The sequence below is a fragment of the Dipodomys merriami genome, unplaced genomic scaffold (assembly GCF_024711535.1).
Source record: "Dipodomys merriami isolate MVZ:Mamm:240054 unplaced genomic scaffold, mDipMer1.0.p SCAF_30, whole genome shotgun sequence".
NCBI classification, from domain to species: Eukaryota; Metazoa; Chordata; class Mammalia; order Rodentia; family Heteromyidae; genus Dipodomys; species Dipodomys merriami.
This window is the reverse complement of record NW_027204493.1, coordinates 3826705-3846955: the sequence shown is the minus strand read 5'-3', so window position 1 is coordinate 3846955 and position 20251 is coordinate 3826705. Positions and strand designations below refer to the sequence as shown.

General features: G+C 35.0%; 1 protein-coding gene across 3 annotated transcripts in view; it reads left to right on the top strand.

The window, feature by feature from the left end:
* Positions 1-20251, top strand: part of Nadk2 (NAD kinase 2, mitochondrial) — a 43169-nt gene that overhangs the window by 8449 nt on the left and 14469 nt on the right. For all 3 annotated transcript variants that reach the window (XM_070041033.1, XM_070041034.1, XM_070041035.1), the window contains exons 2-7: positions 2686-2774; positions 3802-3890; positions 4663-4744; positions 10129-10212; positions 12310-12446; positions 19852-19930. In XM_070041033.1, coding sequence (XP_069897134.1) covers positions 2686-2774; positions 3802-3890; positions 4663-4744; positions 10129-10212; positions 12310-12446; positions 19852-19930 — 560 coding nt within the window. The remainder of the gene's footprint in view (positions 1-2685; positions 2775-3801; positions 3891-4662; positions 4745-10128; positions 10213-12309; positions 12447-19851; positions 19931-20251) is intronic.

The following is a 20251-nucleotide window of genomic DNA, read 5'->3' as shown; positions in this document are numbered from 1 at the left end:
ATGCTGAATATTTTCAGATACTATGTGAACTTTATGTTTAGATTGGGAATTTTAGGAATTTCAATGTTACAATAATAGGAAATGACATTTTAAAATTTAAATCTATTCCTCCACAAATTCTAACCCCTTTACCATACTAGAGAACTAAAGTTTCCTAATATTAACTACTGAGTATCATTATTTCCTAGAGCTTGTTGAAAACCAAGTATTGATTTTTTGTAATAACTAAAGATAAGTCTTAATCTTTAGCTTTGTAAAGTGCGCATTCTTAAAGTGTGGTCATGAAAAGTAGTTACTGTAACTGTAACAATAGTCTGCCTCTGTTCAGTTTTGATCAGGCAGGGATGGCTTGTCACTGTCACTTAGCTGGGTTATCTTCTCTGGAACCTGCTTATTCACTGTTATTGCTTTTCTGAAACATCCCTAGCACAGCAACACCCTTAAAAAAAGAACAACTGAACCCTGTGTGAATGGATTCCTTGAACAAATACTTACCTAGTACCTAGGCCTTGAGAGTACTTGGTGAACAAAGTGAGATCACTGCTCTCTAGGTACTCATATTCTAGTTAGGTGACACAAATAGATTAAAAAAAAAAGTAAAACGGATAGTTTTCAGGCATGATAAATGCAATGAAGGAAATGAACAATATTTGGGGTAGAGTGGTGGTGGTGGTGGTGACTGTAGCAACCTTGACAGCCCCAGTCCATCACCAGCGCTGTTACCATGGTCAGGTCATCCTGCCCCAAGGCTGAGAAGAGTCAGGGTTGTGCAGAGAGAGGGGATGCATTCCAGCAAGGGCACAGGAAGAAGCTTGGTGAAAAGAGAACTTTGAGACTAGAGGTAAGGATCGAGACTAAACATGACGTGTAGGAAGAGGGAGCTGAAGTCAGGCCTCTGGAGAATTGGTGGAAAGGTCTGTGATAAAGTGAGAGAAACATACTCTGGATCCCTGTGTGGGGTTACACTTGTAGGGAACAAGAGTAAAAATGGGGATCCCTGATTTACAACCTTGTGCAGTAGTCCAAATGTGAGGTCATATGTAGTGGTTGTGAAGGAAAGACACTTGTAGCTCTGATCCGGGACTTAGAGACTAGGTGTAGGAATAAGGGAAAAGTAGGCATTAAGTCCAGATGACTTGGCTTAAGCCATAGATGAGGGGAAGTCCTGGAGTAGCAAATTAAGAGCTTGATATTTAAGATGTTAATTTGAGAAGCTTGCTAGACATCCAAAGAAAGATATCAAATAGATAGTTGGGTAAATTCATTCTGAGTCCTTAGAGGGCTGGGATGTTGTTGGGGAATCATCAGCATTTGCTCATAGAGCTCTTTTAAATCTTGGAAGCTAGATATCATAGAGGGGAAGAGTAGAGATGTTCTATGGCCCACATTCTTTGAGAGGTGGTTAGGGCTGCCTCCGTTAAACTGGGTCTGAGCAGTGATAGTAATAACCTGAATGTTAAAGGTATATGTATTCATAATCAGAAATTCTGCTGTAAGAATACTTTTTCAAACTTGAGTTACATTGATGAAAATAAATGAAGGCTTATTCAGTGGTCACTGCTTTCCTTTTAAACAATTCTTGACATTTGCTCTAAATATAATGAGGCTTAAAGAAGAAATTATATGGGCCATCTGATCTACTTTTACATCCTTATTAATTTTTACAGTGGTTTAATGTTTCCTCAGCTCTTGACTGGAGTGAGGCTAACGTGATTTTCTATACCATTAGTCATAGGAAAAAAAAAAGGCTAGGAAGGTAGGTTTTAAATATTAACTATCTTAGATTGATTATATTTGATTTTAATTTTAAATTTTTATCTTGTTATCTATCTAACCTGTAAGGAGTAAAATACAGATTAAAAATTCAAATTAGAAGTTAATTTTACTTCAAGAAGTAGTGATTGAAAATAAAAATGTATTTAATATTTTATATTGGACAAGTACTTGAAAAATTGATTCATATCATAAAATGGAAAATAAAAAATTTGGAAAAGAAGTAAATAACTTCTTTTTCAATTCTCCTAACATTTCCTTCTAGTGGATAAATTCCCTGCAATTAAATGTTCACTGATACTGTATCAGAGTTTCACTCTCAACATTTTACTTTATGGATAGTTTAGAAGGCATATAGTTTATAAAAGGAGAATATTCATGGTCAGATAATAATGTAATTGTAATCAATTAGGCAAAATAATTCTTGAAAGAAAATATATATCATAGTCTCATATAGCATGGACTATATATCTAAAGTTATCCTTTTTCAGAGAGCTTACCAGCACTTTGTTTAGATTGCCTAGGTAAATTCCAAACAGAGCACAGCAAATGCAAGTGGAACAAAGGTTATCTAACTGTCGCTAATGATACTAGTTATGAGTTGATCTTCAGCTTTGAAGTAGCAATGTATAAAAAAAAAATCATGAAAAATTGAAAAAGGTTCAAACCTTTAAGCTTTAAAACATTAAGGTTTAAACAGTCATATCCCACTGACTCAGGACTCAAGACTTAATGCTATCTTTGATATTATAACTAAAATACGATTTTCTAAAGTCAGACTTTATAGTTTAATATGAACTTCTAGGTATCACCAGTAGTCACTAGAATTTACTTCATACATAAAGCTTTTATAATGACATAGTATAACAATATATTTCACATAGTAAAACAATGTTTCTTTTCTTGCCTTAGCTTGCATTAAAAGGTTCTAGCTACAGTGGACTACTGGAACGACATCATATTCACACCAAAAATGTGGAACATATTATAGATAGTTTACGGTAAGTCTGAGGGACAGTGAGATAGTGTCTTGGGTGGGCTTTCATATTCAAGACTTTCCACTTTATTTAGTTTTAGTAGCTAGTGTTTAGTAAGATTGTCATTATTAAATCATTTTCAGAATTAATTGACTAGTTTTACAACTTTCTAAGGAAATTTTTACTGTGCTCTGGAAATTTCACGGTATTTTTTGTCTACCATAGAAGTACCTTTTCTGCAAACAGTGAATTCAGTACACAGCAGCCTTCAACTGTATGTGTATGTTTCTTTTTTCTTTTTTTTTGTTCTTTTTATTTATTTATTTTATTGTGCAAAGTATTTTTTAATTTTAATTTTTAATTTTATTGTTAAGGTGATATACATAGGGATTACAGTTACATAAGTAAAGTAGTGAGTACATTTCTTGTTGAACTTGTTACCCCATCCCTCATTAATTATTTTGTTATGCTTATTTTTTAAAACAATAGAAAATTATATTGATTTCCATTATAATCGAGTATACATGAATTATTAAGAAATTTTAGTTGATTTGTGACTAAGTGCAGTCATCAAATAAATTGTACATGTATATTCAAGACAATAAAAGAATTTACAAATTACTAAGTGTTGAACTCACTGGTTCATTGTCTGCCACTCAATATTTGTTGGGTTAGAAATAACTGCTATTTGATTTTATAATATAAATTATATAGTGCTAATCTGAACCATTTTGTGTTAATACATTTTACAATCAGAAGGAGTAGAAAAAAGTGAAATTTTAGCCAATCAATTTTGCTGTTAGTGGTTATAAAATTGTTTTAAAGCACATGAAAATTTGGATATTTATTTTCATTTATTCATATGCCTCCTGACCTGTCACAGTTAATTGACAGTTGTAATTAAATGAAAATGAAGCTAACTTTACAAAGCTATACTTAAATTTGTTTGACATTTTTATCTGATTTACATTTCTATTGTACTAATCTTTCAGTAAACATAACCTTATTATGTATGTTTTCAGTGGAAATTTTATATAAACTTTTGTTTTAGGAATGAAGGAATTGAGGTTCGTCTAGTAAAAAGGAGAGACTATGATGAAGAGACTGTTCGATGGGCAGATGCTGTCATAGCTGCAGGAGGTAATTGTTTTATAGAGATAAAGATGTTGGGATGTTGAAATGTGGTTCATTACATGGTCTTTCCATCTATGCTGGTGTCTAGCTATTTTGAGGCTTTCAAATAGGATTAGTTTTCAAACAGATTTGTTTATAATGAATGAAATGTTAAGGTTCCATGTGTCTGTGTCTGTATATATTTAAGCTATGCTTTTAAATTCAAATATAATTCAAGAGATTAGTTGTAATTACAAAAGGATGAAAAACATACTGAAGATAATAGTTTAATATGATTGGATAAATATAGTCTATCTCCAGTATCTTTTTTGAATTATATTATTGTTAGTTACCCTTCTTCGTAAAGCTTTAACTAGTTTTTGGGGAGAACAGTCTGAAGCTGGACGTGGTTGGATATGTTCTTACTAAAATAGCTTATGGATTTGGTCTGATATTATAGAAAAAGGAAAGAGGTTTTAGGATTAACGCATTGGTTCTCATCTTTACAAAATCAGATCTAAATTAGGTGGCATTACTGACATCTAGTGGGTAGAGTTCAGAGATTGCCAAACATTCTACAATTCACAGAACAGCCCCCATAACAAAGATACTTTTCTGTGAAACAGTGACACTGATAATGAGATAATATGATGTTAATAGAAAAGATGAGCGGAGGCTATGGCAGTCAGCAGGAAGTAGTGTGATTGTTGAAATAAAAGGACGAGTTTTTAAAATGATGTTTAATCTAATTTTATAATAGTGGGCTGATTATGTGTTATTCTTGTCCTGTGTCCTGTAGGTGATGGCACTATGCTTCTGGCCGCAAGTAAAGTCTTGGACAGACTTAAACCAGTTATAGGAGTAAATACGGATCCAGATCGGTGAGAAGCTTGTTCTTATTTTGTGTTTTATTTGTGGATATTGTGTGTGTGTGTGTGTGTGTGTGTGTGTGTGTGTGTGTGTGTGTGTGTGTGTGTGTGTGTGTGTCTGTATGTCTGTGTCTGTGTGTCTGTGTGTCTGTGTCTGTGTCTGTGCTGGTCCTGGGCTAGAACTCGGACTGTTCCTGAGCTTTTTTGCTCAAGGCTAAGGTTCTACTACTTGAGGATAGCTCTCTTTTGTGGTTAATTGGAGATAAGAGTCTCATGGACTTTCCTCTCATGGCTGGCTTCAAACTGTGACCCTCAGATCTCAGTCTTTAGAACAGTTAGTATTACAGGTGTGAGCCACCTGTGCCTGGCTAGTTTTGGATTTTCTATTTGTGTGTATTTATATAGGCATTTCTGTTTTGCTTTGTATGATATCTATGATAAATCCTAAAATTTGGAAGTTATTTTTTTATTTTGTCTATAGTAGTACATTGCTGGGCACTTGTTGCTACAGGGTTTTAACTGTGGTACATGACATTTGAGTGGAGGCACTATTGTTTCAGGAATGTTGTGAATGTTCCAAAAGCCATTCAGTGATGGAAATTTGGTAGGTATTATTAATCACTACCTATAATAGGATTTTCTTCAACGTGATTGTTTTACAGACAGCTTGACTTTACCAGTTCAAGCATAAAAATATACATCCCTCTACTGGCATCAATGGGAGAAAATTATGTCATGGTGTGGAGCAGCCCTCACACTTAGCTGTCTAAGCATTTTAGGAATAGGATCTGAGGCAGACTAGATGAGTCCCTAACCACATGAGTATTGGGCTCTTTGGTGTCGTTGAAGAGGGAAGAAATAATGATGATCATTCTTATGGCTGCCATAAGAAGGAAAGCCTGGTTGGACCTGTACTGGTTTTTCAGAATGACATCATTGACTTAATGAGTAGACTTAGTGAAATACTGTTTCTTTCCTTGATTTGTTGATAATTACCCTTACTTTTTTTTTCCAGCCATTCACAGCTACAACTTTTATCTGGACCATATAGTCACCTGGAATTTTTCTATCTCTACAGTCTTAATTTTACTGACATCCTCCTACTTTAACAGCAGTCTTACTCCTTTCATCCCAGTAGGTCTGCCAATTGAGTGAGTGCATTCACTTAATTCTTCTTTCTTTCCCTTTATTTACTTCCTTGATTTTTAAATATTCAAAATCATATCATATGGTCAATCCCAGATCAGTCTGTCATGATTTCTACTATTATATTAGCTTTGAAAAAGTCATCTGAGGAAACATAGAGTAGAAATTTTGGGTTTGATAGCATTTCTAATTTGTAGTCTCCAGCAATTGCAACAATTTCTTTAGAGTAGCTCTTATACTGGTAGCCCTGGTTATCTCTCTTTTCCATTCCTTGTGGTTGCTGCTTTTAAGTATATCTTCAACTTTTGAGTACTGTTAGCACCCTTATCCTCCTTCCTTCAATAAGGCTGCTTCTCACAGAAAAAATGAAAATCAGCCGATTAGAACTTGCTTTAACTTTTCCCACACGGTAAAAACCTCCTTTTCTATTATTTGTTACCTTTCCACCTTCTTTACATGTGATTCCTTTTGGTGTAAAGTCTTTAAGACAGTAATCTTTTTAGAATATTTTATTAATGCCTTACCCTGTGTCTGTTACTGACCCTTTTCCTGACTCCAAACTTGGTATTTCTGTTTTCTCTTTTTCCATTTACTGCCACTTGGTATCTTCAAGATTTTCCACCGAACTGTTCAGTGGCCTTAGAGACCAGTGCTATCTTAGTTACCACATTTTAGTTTGGACATTGTAGTTCTTGCATTACTTGATTTCTGGGAATCTTTTAATGATAACATCTCCCTTATTGTATCTGTACTGCCTTGGCATTCATGACATCTTGAAATTTCAACGTACCTATAAATGATCTTTTTTGGTCTTTTTTTTTTTACCCACCTCATTCTTCATGATTCACCTGTGCTGCTGATGTGACTTTCCTTCCCTCACCTTGTTATGAAACTAGTTCTGTGTTCCAGGAATTCTACCTGCATGCAGTCCACTGCTTGCCATCTTCATTGTCAATAAATGTAGCTAAGGCTTTTACAAATGTTAGTGGTTGAATTACTGCCATACCTCCCAGTATCTCCGCATCTTTTATTCTTATCTTTCCATAAATCTGTACTCTAGGAAGTATTTGCACTATACAGTCTTTTATGATTCATCCAAGATCTTTAGAATCCAGTGCAAATCCTTAGTTAATATATGTGATCTTTCACCATGTACTGCTTATCTGTTCTTCTGGTTTCCATGGAGTCTTCAGGTCTTGTACATTCTTCAGGAAAAATTACCCTTGTACTAGAACACACACACATACCTACATGTGCATGCATGCACACATACACACACAGACACTTCCTTTTAAGAGTAGCCTAGAATCCTTCCTAGGATTCTGCTTTGTGCAGAATTGCACTGTATGAACATCTGCTGGCTACTAATACCATAGTTGGAGATGCACTGGGGGATGCTCTTGCTCTGATGAGAAGATTTTTTTTTTTTTTTTTTGGGTCCGGTCATGGGGCCTGAACTCTAGGTCTGGGCTCTATCCCTCAGCTCTTCAGCTCAAGGCTAGCACTCTATCACTTGAGCCACAGTGCCACTTTTATTTTTGTTTATATGGTGCTGAGGAATCGAACCCAAGGCCTCATGCATGCAAGGCAAGCGCTCTACCACTGAGCCATCTTCCCAGCCCCAAGAAGATTTGTTGACATGTAAGATAGTGCATGGTTTAGAGAGAGTGTTCTAGAAGACCCATGTTTGTTGCATGCTTTTAAAATGTGCTTCTGCCAAGCCTACTGTCAGTGGTCCTTTAAGATGGAATGTAAAATTTTACTGTAGAAATTCTTGTTCATTTGAGCCTCTCTGCCTGTCCTGGGCTCTGACTGTACCTACCTGTGCACAGAGCTCTTATGCCTTTCTGCTTCTTTGTGTTCTTGTTGAACTCTGTTTTGAGCTCTAACCTTATATATGAGTTTCTCTATCCCTAGCATAGTTTTACATACAGTTGGTAGACAATAAATATTTGAAAAATGTTAAATGATTTTAGAGAGCAGGCCTAGGACTTTGACTTAGCTAAATATTCTGTTCAATCATTGGTTCAGTAATTAACTTTTGGTTGCCTTCAAAATTTGGAGTTTAGAATTTAATAGACTATATATCATTAAGAGAAGAGATCCTTTTTTGATCATACTTGATAATTTATTGGGCTATATTTTTCCTTAAAAAACCAGCTTCAGGGGCTGGGAAGGTGGCTCAGTGATAGAGTGCTTGCCTTGCATGCCTGAGGCCCTGGGTTTGATTCCTCAGCACCACATAAGCAAAAAGAAAAAAGCCGGAAGTGGCGCTGTGGCTCAAGTGGTAGAGTGCTAGCCTTGAGCTGAAGAGCTGAGGGACAGCGTCCAGGCCCAGAGTTCAGGCCCCACAACTGGACCCAAAAAAAAAACAAAAAACAAAAAAACAAAAAACCAGCTTCATGTTCACAAACTTATGGGGATTTAGAAATTGGTGAGCAGACTTGATACAGTTCTATCTTTCCTGTTTTCCACATAGAATAGCAGCATTTTGGAAGTTCTTTGCTTTCTTCCATCCAGCTAAGTGTGTTAGGCCTCCTAGTAGGGTGCTTTGTGTTTCCTTAAGCAGTCCTGTGGTTCCTCCTCTTCTGTAGTGTTATCAAATGTTATGTAATGAACCATTCTAAAACATTGAGGATTCAAATAATAGTAATGCTGATTTCTTTCTTGTGATTTCTTTGTGTCAGGAATTGAGTAGTAGCTTATCTGTATGGTTTTGGCTTGGAATCTGTCATGAACTTCCATCAGGAGTCAGCTGGGCTGCAGGCATCTGAAGATTTCCCTTGGACTGGAGCCTCTATTTCCAGATGGCTCACTCACACAGGCTCATCCAAATGAATATGCCATTTCACTGTATGTCCTTTTCTTCTCTATTGCATGCCTCCTCTGTTGAGGCTGGTAAATTGACATTTGAATGCTTACTGTTCAATATTATTGGATAGAGCTCTGTGGAAGCCAGCCTCCAAGGTCACCTGTAGTATTTATCCATGGATGTGGCTCTGTGCTCCTCCCCTGTCCCCATGGGACATAGTGTGACCACATGTGATGTGACAATGTGAAGATTCCAAGGCCAGGTCATAATGATATAATGCAGCTTCTGAATTTTCCTTTTGGATTACTCATTCTAAGGACTGTCTGTCACATGATATGAGGTCACTGAAGCAGCAATTGAAGAGGCTCACATGGAGAGGAATGGAGGCCTCCTGCCAATAGGCAGCATTAGATTGCCATCCTTGAGCAACCTTGTTAGCCAAGCTAAGCCTTCAGAAGCCTGCTGCAGCTCAAGCCAATAGAAACTTCATGAGGGACCATTTTCTACAGTGTATTAGACTTGCAGTGGCCTCAGAAGATACTATTTTTATCAAATGACTGTTGATACCACATAGTCTTACTGTTGTAAAATACTAACAGTTAATATTAAAAACAAAACAAAACAACAAAACCCTAATAGGTTGAGATGGTGATTCACTTCTCTAATTCCAGCACTTAGAAGGCTGAGGCAGGTGAATCAAGAGCTTGAGGCCATCCTGGACCACATAGTGTAGAAGTTGTAGATAAATGTAGTTGTTATAACTTTGTAAAAGTTTTGTTTCTGGTAACTACATTTATTATCTACCCTCATTTTTCCTTTTGTACCAGAGCATTATATAAATTATAATGATTAACTTTTCTAGATATCATTAAGTATGTTTTTTCTTCCTATAGAAGTAGGGAATCTTACCATCTTACAATTTGCAATGATTTATTCTAATTTGTCCTTTAATGGCATGTTTCATTTAAGGGTATCTTAAAGGGCTTGTAAGAAGGGCTTATACCTTCACATAAATAGTTTTATTCCTTAGAATAACCATTCATGGTTGGTGATTTAATCAGAAATAAGAAAATTGATAATAAAAGGACTTGTCCAAAGGTAACAGCTAATTAATTTATAACTAGATTATATCCAGTTATTAATAATGAGATAAATTTACAGTATAATCTGTAGGCTTATTGTTATTTTTAGTTTTACTATAATGTGGAAACAGTATTATTTTATATTGCTTATTACAGTTGGAAGTAAACTATTATTTCTCTTCGGTTGTTTTTTGTTCTTACTGAAAAACCCAGAAAATTTATGGCAAAAAATGAAGTATAGAGTAGAAAATTTGAAATTTCCTCTGATTTTTATAATTTAGAGATAAGTTTTTAATGATATTATATCCCTGTACCCTTTTTCCTTTCATCACCCCAAAATTTCTCTTACAATAAAGGTCTGAAGGTCATTTGTGTCTTCCTGTTCGGTATACACATTCCTTCCCAGAAGCCTTACAGAAGTTCTATCGTGGTGAGTTCAGGTAGGAATTTCTTGCAATTTAAAAAGAATTATACTTTTAATAAGCATTTGCCACTAATGCTGCTAAAGCCAGAATGACTAGACATTTGGATTACTCCTTAGTTACAACAGAAGCAATAAAATTTGATACATTAGCTGAGGCCCAAACCCATCTGCCTTACCTTCACCTAGTACAGTTGGAATAAGGTAAAAAAACCTGGACAAATGTTATTTGAGTTATGGTTTCAAACAGATTTTTCTTCAGTGAGTTACTCTCTTAACTTCGGAGTATGTCCTTAGCTGTTTAGTAGAAAGTTGCTAGTTCATATTCTGAGGTCTTATAACTTTTATACACAATCCCTTATCTAGTAATTAATGAAGGAAGAATAGTAAAAATAAAAACATATCTTTTAAAAGATTTAATTCAATTTCACAGATTTCTGGGTTAAAAACCTCTTCAAACTATAAAAAGTAGTCACACTTGGCTCTTATATCTAACCCTCTGTTCACTCTATCCCCACTGCTTAAGATAGCCTACATCTGTAAGTCAATACTAGGAGTATGGTTGATAGGTATCTGTCTTATATATAAAGTCTTTTTTTTTTTTCTGGTTTTGGGTCCTGGGCTCTGTCCCTGAGCCTGTCTGTGTTCAAGGCTAGCATTCTACCACTTGAGCCAGAGCTCCACTTCTAGCTTTTTCTTAGTTTATTGGAGATAGTCTGGCTTTGAACTGTGATCCTCAGATCTCAGCCTCCTGAGTAGCTAGGATTACAGGCATGAGCCACCAGCACATGGCACTTATAAAGTCTTTCTAAAGCAGTATGGATGGGATTGTTTATTCTTTAAAATTTATTATTATTACTACTACTACTACTATTATTATTTTTGTGGTATTGAGAATAAATTCAGGTCCTCAGACTTGCCTAGCAAAGTGCTCTACCACTTGATCCTTATTCCTTTTTGCTTTTGTTATTTTTGAGGTAGAGTCTCTCTTAATGCCTAGGCTGGCCTTGAACTATGGTCTCCTGATTTCTGCCTCCCAAGTTACAGGTATGATTCACTGTTTTCAGCTCATCATAAATGGAGAAAGTAGAGGCAAAAGGTGAGATATAGCTGGGCCAATATGAAAGCCAAATTTAGCTACTTTTTATAGCTTGAGGAGGCCTTTGCCAGATATTTGTGAAAGTATATTACATCATTTTAAGGATTTAGTTTTATTTTGATACATAGTAATTATGCTTATACAGTGTTACATTTCAGAACATGTATACAATGTATAATGATCATTTCAGGAAATTTAATGTGTTTATTGTCTCAGACATTTATCTGGTTTTTGCACTTGGAAATGTTCAAAAATCTTCTATTTTGGAACATTCATTTAATCTTGATCAGTATGGTTATCTTACTGTAGTGTAGAACTACATGTTTTTCTTCCTTTGTAGTTGGATCTCCAAAATTTTGACTTTTCTTTAATCACTTTACTGCCAGTGTCTTCAGTTTCACCTCAGAAGTTTGTCATTTTTAGAAATGACTAACATGATCACTAAGTAGGATTATATTTTTGCATATTTGTTTCATGAGTTTTTGATTTATTGATATTACTTTTAAACCTACACACAACTTCTTTTTATTTACTTTTATAAAAATACCAATTAGATATTTAGGTATAATAAAATGTTTTTTTCTTAATATCTTTATTAATTTTAAAGGCACCATCTTTATAAAATATTGTGGAGATTTTTGTTTAATGCACTCACCTTAACATGATTGTATTTTCATGATACTTTTTGTATAATATTTTTTTGGTGAGTAAAACATAAGCTTAGATCTAGCTCAGTATCTTGGACTACAAAGGGTTATTGATGAAAAGTTTAACTTACATGCAGGTGTCTTTGGAAGTTTTGTACAAACACGGGATATATCCATTATAGCTGAAAGAAGAAGAAATATCCCAATCTGTCTTTAGCAAGAACCTGTGGATTTAAAGTTTTTCTGATATAATTATTTGTAGAACAACTAGCTTTGTAATATGTGCTTTTTATTTGATGAAGTTATGATAATGTATTATCTTTAGTGTATTCTGTTTTGACATTACCTTTTTTTCCTTCACTTTTCTAAGGTGGTTGTGGAGGCAGCGTATCAGGTTATACCTTGAAGGGACTGGCATAAACCCTGTACCTGTGGACCTTCATGAACAGCAACTAAGTTTGAATCAGCATAGTAGAGCCTTCAACATCGAAAGAGTTGATGATGAAAGTAGGTGGACTGGGAATTAGAACTAGTTGAGGGTAATATTTAACTTCTAGTGTCTTTGACCTCTGATTTTTTGAGGCAGTAATTAATAGTTAATTTATTTTTGATGCCACTAACAACATTTAAGAATGCATAGTATACCGCTTTTTTTTTTTTTGTAAAATTTGGTAGAATTCAAAGTAAGAAATACTGCATATGTTTTCTAGGATGGATTTTGAAAATAGTTAATTAGCTAGGGATTATAAAGGCCTGACAGGGTAGTTAATGGTCAGAATTCTTGATTTTAATCTTTGAAATGTCAAAAAACAAACATTGGGTGTTGGTAGCTCACAGCTATAATCCTAGCTACTTATGAGCTTAAGTCCTGAAGATCATGGTTCAAAACTAGCCTGGGCAGGAAAGTTTGCAACACTCCATCTTTATTCTCCAATTAACAAGTAAAATGTCAGACTGGAGGTGTGGCTCAAGCGGTAGATCTCCAGCCATGAGCAAGGAATCTGAACCAGAGCATGAAGCCTTGAGTTCAATCCATAATACTGGCACCTTCCTTTTCTCTAAGAACCGCCCCCTGCCTCCCTGCAAAATAAAATCAGAAAAAGAAAAAAAGCAGTAAAGATAATATGATATAATCTTGAAGATCTGATAATAGTACATTTCATATACTTATATTGAGTTATAATTTCTGATTAAAGCTTTGTGAGATTTTTTTTTAGTTTTTGTTGTGAAATTTTGTATCCTGGTCCTAAGATGTGTTTAAAGTGTTTTGGGGATAATATTAGCAAATGGCAGTTTGTAGCTTCTTTTAAGATGAATTTTAATCAGCTATAATCTAATTTATGGGTTATTAACTAATTCTATTTTACCACTTTTTCTAGTAAGTCTAAGACTCATGGTGCAAAAATTTTCCATGAATGGTATTTGTGGACTATAAAAGATTTTATTTTTTCCTGATGCTTCATTTTTCTGAGTAAACTTATCAGGAAAAGCTCTTTTACATGCCTGCTTTTTATCTCTGCGGTGGTATGGTACCTGATGTTTACATCCATTTTTCCAGGACTTTTTTAAATGACGATTTATAGTTTTATATAGAATATATCAAGTATATCTGTATATCATGTTTTAAAGATTCTCTTCCACTTAAAAGTAATTTAAAAAGATAAAACTAAAGAATTACATATACATATTAATTTCTATTGTTTTTGGAAATAAATGTTTTGTTAGTTTAAAAATCATAGCTGGAAATTTTATTTTCTCTTACACTTGAAAGGACTTACTACTACCTTGAAAAGATGATGAATTGCCAGGAATAGTGGTGCCTAAAATCCCAGCATGTGGGAGGCTGAGCAGGAGGATCCAGAGTTCAAGCCAGCTTGGGTTGCACAGCAAGAATTTGTGTCAAAAAAACCCCAAATTGTTGTTTGTATCAATATTATATAATTTTAGAAAGCAGAGATTGTTATATAGAGTATAGTCATAAATATATTGATATAGTCATAAAAGAAACAAAAGATATATTCTTAATCTTGGCACTACATGCAAGATGTTCAGTCTGATTAATGGTAGTTCTAGAAAAAAATGTTCAAATTAAAGCAAAATAAGAATATTTCTCAAAATTTAGGCAATGAACTGAATTCATGTTTAGTGTAATTAGTGGTAGCAGGTTTCAAAACAAAGTATGTTTTGATGAAACACAGAGAAGGGAGTAGAAGGACCAGGTTCTGGAACCAGAGTAGTTTCGGATCATAATAACAACACTGAACATTATTACTGTTATAACTGATTATATTGCTATTATTGTTGCTATAAATAATTGCATGGTGTTTTACCATTTCTTGCATTTACCTTTTTTTTCTTTTTGTTTGTTAGAAGGCTATCAAACCAATTCACTTCTTCTTACTAGGTTTTATAGCTTCATTTTCTTAGGAAAAATTTACAGACATTTCAAGGTACAGTAGACCTATGGTATCCATTGGTATAAGGTTTTAGAGAGCCCACCACTGAGGGCACTGTGAATGCTCAGGATGCAGAGTTTAAATAAAACTGATAATTCAGGACTGACTGAGAGCCTTTCTGCATAATTGGAGCTGTATATGTTAAGGATGTTGTTTTGTTTTTGTTCCTGAGTGTGCTTGATCAGAACTGCATGTAATAAGTCTGTAAGTAAACTATGACAACTTACATTTTCTATTTAAATTTTCTTCAAGTTGGCAGGAAACATTTCCTAGGAAGCTTCCAAAAATGGGTTCAAAATTCAAACTATAAATACATATCATAAACTACTGAAGTTTTTTTCCTGCTTTAACTTTCAATTTAGAATAAAGAAAGAAGAAAAAAATTATTAAAAACTTTTCAATTTATAAAAGGGATGGAACAAGTGAAATCACATCTCTTACATAATGTAACTTATACTTACCTAGGTTGTATTTGTGTACATGTTACAATGAAGAATTCATTTGTGTTCTCAGTATCCCTATAAAGGGAAGGGGAGTTTATTTTTATTTTTTAATTAAAAAATTATTTTAATTATCTCACTGTTCAAGCAGCCCAGGTTTCTTCTAAATAGTGGCTCCTATCATATTTTAAGGCCTTTGAGGCTTAGGTTGATCTTTCTACCTTGCTGGGAGAAAAATACAGAGCATGGAGGGTCCTAAAGCTGTGCTAGGAGCCAGGCCTTTTCATTACTTTTCATTACCAGTCACATGACCTGAAAATGCCTAGCAATATGAAGATGTGCAAGAATTTTATAATGGAGCAGTCTCTTTTACTGGTTTAAGTGTTCTGTGTCTAAAATTACAAATAATAGTTGTGTAATCCATTCTCTTGAATAGAAAACTGTTAATTTATATCGAATCTATGATTTCATATTCTATTAGATGAAACAAGTTATAAATTGACAGTTTTGTGATTAGATAAGGTTTGGTAGTCAATTAGTATGAAAGAAGAGGATTGAGTTGATTAATGAGATTTAAAGTAGATCTTTTCCTCATATATAAATAGGATCCTGCTGATAAAATAGGATCCTGCTGATCCTATTTTAAAGTTATTTTACATTCATGTTCAATTACCATAACTATCATCATTAACATATCATCATCATTTTATGTCTGTGTTCTACAAATGCACAACAAGATGTGGTAATTGGCCTTTGGTGTTTAACATATTTTCATTCAACATGATGATCTTCAGATCTGCCCATTTTCATTCATGGGATATATGTTAATTTTTCTTTGTGGCTGAGTAATTGGCATATACAGTACCATATTTTCTTTATCCATCATTCTTCAGTTGTTGGCTGTACTGTGACTGATTCTACAGTGAAGCTGTTGTGAACATAGCTGCATTAAACATAGGTGTCACTGATTTGTTCTCCTTTGGATATATGTGTGAGGGTGGTATGTTGAAGTCATTAGGTGAGATGATTTTTAGTTTTTTTCAGTAGCCACCATACTGATTTCCATAGAAGCTGTAATGATTTTTATTTATTTATTTATTTATTTTAATTTTATTTGTGAACATACTGTACAGAGGGGTTACAATTACATGGGCAGGATAATGTGTACATTTCTTACCAAGCATTGCAGCCTCCTCCTTTTGTTTACCCTTCACATCCCTTCCCAGCCTCCCCCCTCCCCCCCCAATCCCAATCCTTCTCCTTCCCCCCCCCCCCACACCGACGTTGTAAAGCTCGTTTTGGACATGACAACTTGTACTTCTCATTGTTGCAACAGGTCCGCCTGTATCCTTAAACAACTGGTTTTTCCCCATTTCCTCCTCAAGTTATACTGACATCAAATATAGTGAAAGCAGGGGTTATACTGTGGGGGAGGGACATACAGAGCAACAAAGAGATAATCTTATAAATGCGTTAGAAACACATGCATGAAATAAAAAAACATTAAAATACATATCTAAGCGTTCATTTTCCTGACATCACATTATCTGACCTTTTCCGCTTGACTCAGACATATACTAGATATTGCAAATAAGGGAAACCATGGGACCTATGTTTCTTTGGGCCTGGCTTACTTCACTTAAACTTCACTTAATATAATTTTTTCCAAGTTTTTCCATTTCCTAACAAATGGGGCAATGTCATTCTTTCTGATGGAGGCATAGAATTCCATTGTGTATATATACCACATTTTCTTGATCCATTCATCTACTGAGGGGCATCTGGGTTGGTTCCATATCTTAGCTATGGTAAATAATGCTGCAATAAACATAGTTGTGCTGGTAGCTTTAGTGTGGTCTTGTTTGTAGACATTTGGGTAAATGCCCAAAAGTGGGATTGCTGGGTCATAGGGGAGTTCTATGTGAAGTCTTTTGAGGAACCTCCATACTGCTTTCCAAAGTGGTTGAACAAGTTTACATTCCCACCAACAATGAAGTAAGGTTCCTTTCTGTCCACATCCCCTCCAGCATCTGTTGTTGTTAGAGTTCTTGATTTTTGCCGTTCTAACTGGAGTGAGGTGATATCTCAATGTTGTTTTGATTTGCATTTCTTTTATGGCTAGGGATGTTGAACATTTCTTCATGTGTCTATTGGCCATCCTTCTTTCTTCTTCAGAGAAGTTTCTCTTTAAGTCTTTCGCCCACTTATTTATTGGGCAGTTGTTTCTTTGAGGATTTGTTGTTGGGGGGTTTAATTTTTTGAGTTCCAAGTATATTTTAGATATGAGACCCTTGTCCATTGTATGGCTAGTAAAGATCTTCTCCCAATCCGTGGGCTTTCTATTGATCTTGCTAGCTATGTCATTTGCTCTGCAGAAGCTCTGCAACTTTATGCAATCCCATTTGTCCAACCTTTCTTTGATTTGTTGTGTTTCCGGGTCTCTATTCAAAAAATTTCGGCCTGAGCCAAGGAGACCTAGGGTTTCTCCTATTCCATCCTGTAATGTTTTCAGAGTGTCTGCTTTGACTTCAAGCAAGGTCTTTGATCCATTTGGAGTTGATTCTGGTGCAGGGTGATATATAAGGATCTAGCTTTAGTTTTCTACATGTAGTTAACCAATTTTGCCAGCACCATTTACTGAAGAGGCTGTCTTTCTTCCATTCTATTGTTTTAGCTCCCTTATCGAAGATTAGATGGCTATAGGTCTGTAGGTTCATTTCTGGGTTTTCAATTCTATTCCATTGGTCCTGAGGTCTGTTCTTATGCCAATACCAAGCTGTTTTGATTACTATGGCTTTATAGTAGAGTTTGAAATTTGGTATTGATATTCCTCCAGCAGTGTTCTTTCCGTTGAGGAGCGTTTTTGCTATTCGGGGTCTTTTATTGTTCCATATGAATTTTTGGATTGCCTCTTCTATTTCCTTGAAGAATGAGGTTGGAATTTTGATAGGTATTGCGTTGAATTTGTAGATAGCCTTGGGAAGTATTGCCATTTTCACGATGTTAATCTTTCCAATCCAGGAGCATGGGAGGCTTTGCCATCTTTTTAGTTCTGTGTTGATTTCCTTTTTCAAGATTTTAAAGTTTTCATCATAGAGGTCCTTCACTTCTTTAGTTAAGTTAATTCCTAGGTATTTTATTTTTTGTGGGGCTATTACAAATGGAGTTGCTTTCCTAATTTCAGCCAAACTTTTCTCATTGTTGGCATACAGAAAAGCCATTGATTTTGGGGGGTTAATTTTATAACCTGCTACTTTGCCAAAGTTTTGAATCAGAGAAGCTGTAATGATTTTTATTCTCACTGACATACAAGGATTCCTTTTCCCTACTCCCTCATCAGCATTTGTTATTGTTTTGATGATGACCATTTTGACAGGGATGAGATGGAATCATTGTGCAGTTTTGATTTACATTTCCTTTATGGATAAGGAATGTGAACATTTCTTGATGTACTTGTTAGCCTTTTCATTCTTTTTCTGAAACTGTTCAGTTTGTTCATTTATTAGGTTGGTTGTTTTTTTCAGTTTGATGTTTTTGTATATGCCAGTATTGGGGCTTGAGCTCAGGGCCTTGTACTCTTTTTTTTTTTTTTTTTTCAGTCATGGGGCTTGAACTTTGGGCCTGAGTGCTGTCCTCAGCTCTTCAGCTCAAGGCTAGCTCTCTACCACTTGAGCTATAGCGCCATTTCCAGTTTTCTGGTGGTCTATTGGAGATAAGAGTTTCATGGACTTTCCTGCCCGGGCTTTGAACCGCCATCCTCAGATCTCAGCTTCCTGAATCTCTAGGATTACAGGCATGAGCCATCAGCACCCGGCTATGGGCCTTGTACTCTTGCTTGGCTTTTTTACTCTTGTTTGGGACTGTATCACTTGAGCCACACTTCTACTTCATTTTGAGCTGTTTGTATATTATGGGAATTAATCCTTTATCTATTATAGCACTGGTAAGGATTTTCTCCAATTCTGTGAGTTGTCTTTTGGTTCTGATAATGGTTTCTTTTGATGTGTAAAAATACAACTCCAAATATATTAAAAAATCTTAATGTAAGGACTATAGTCTTCAAAATATTGTAGGAAATCATAGGAATATTATGTATTCTGTTTAACCACAATAGTAAAAAAAAATCTCAGAACATATGCAGATACTGGGAAGAAATAACACTCTTGAATAATTAGTAGGCCAATGAAAAAATAAGGGGGGAATCTACCCATCAATCCTGGCATGGAGAGTATATACGCATAAGGGTATGAATATGCTGCCTGTCCCAAGTGAGATGGACTTTTAAATATTGATGTAGGAAAAGTTGTGGAAGAATCAGACAAGTGAACTTCCATGTAATACTTGCCTACTGGAGACGTTTGAATGCAATAAATCAGCTACTGGTGCCATTGAGGAATGGGGAGAATGGAAATCCTTATGTTATTCCTGGCCTTAGTAGAAATGATTTTAACTCATCAAGGAAAAGTACTTATACTGTATATATATCTTATAGATTATAAAAAGAAAAGGTTGCATATGTTATAAATATTGAAGGGAAATGTGACCATTTCTATCACACTATTATGGCTAAAACATAAACTTTCTATTGAGAAAAAAATCTTAATCCTTCAACGTATCTAGGCTGGTTCCTAACATGAGCCATGCAAGTCATTTGCTGTCTAATACCAGGATTGCACTTTTTCAGAAGCAATTGACCAGGTCCACTTTTGAATCTTTCGCAGAGAAACTAAGTTGTTAGTGATAAGGATATTGTGAATTGGTTACATTTGTTGTATCACTCTTGAAAAAATTGGTTTCAAAAAGAATTAAGTTTTATTTTGTAAAGATTCAAGTGTCATGGGATAAGGCTAGGTGACTTTTAAGGCTATATTGTTGGCATGTTAAGGGATATTTGTATGTTAACTATATTAAGGAATATGATTAAAAATAAAAGCTTTAATGTCAAATAAGTTTTTATTGTAATATTTCCAAAATTCAAGGAGCTGTCTTGGATTTCTCCCTCCCCTATTACTGCAGGGTCTGAGGCTTCAGGACCCCAACTTTTGCCCGTGAGAGCACTAAATGAAGTCTTCATTGGGGAGAGTTTATCATCCAGGTATTATTTTTTTTTAAGTCTACAGTCTTGTGTATGGGATTTAGTATTCTTAAGTTATTTATTTAATTTCTACAAATCTGCTAGCTAAAATGCATAATAATAATGTATAATTAGCAGATATTATTTAATGCAATATTTTCTAAGCTATCATACATGCTAATACTTATTAAGGGAAAAGAATGTTCTGTAATAAAAACACTTTGTGAAACCCTACAATTTTTTTTTTTCTTAAGGGAGTTTGATGTCAGGTCCTTGTGTTTGCTTGGCTGGCATTCTACCATTTGAGCCACACAAAAAAGCCTTTTGCTGGTTTTTGGGGAT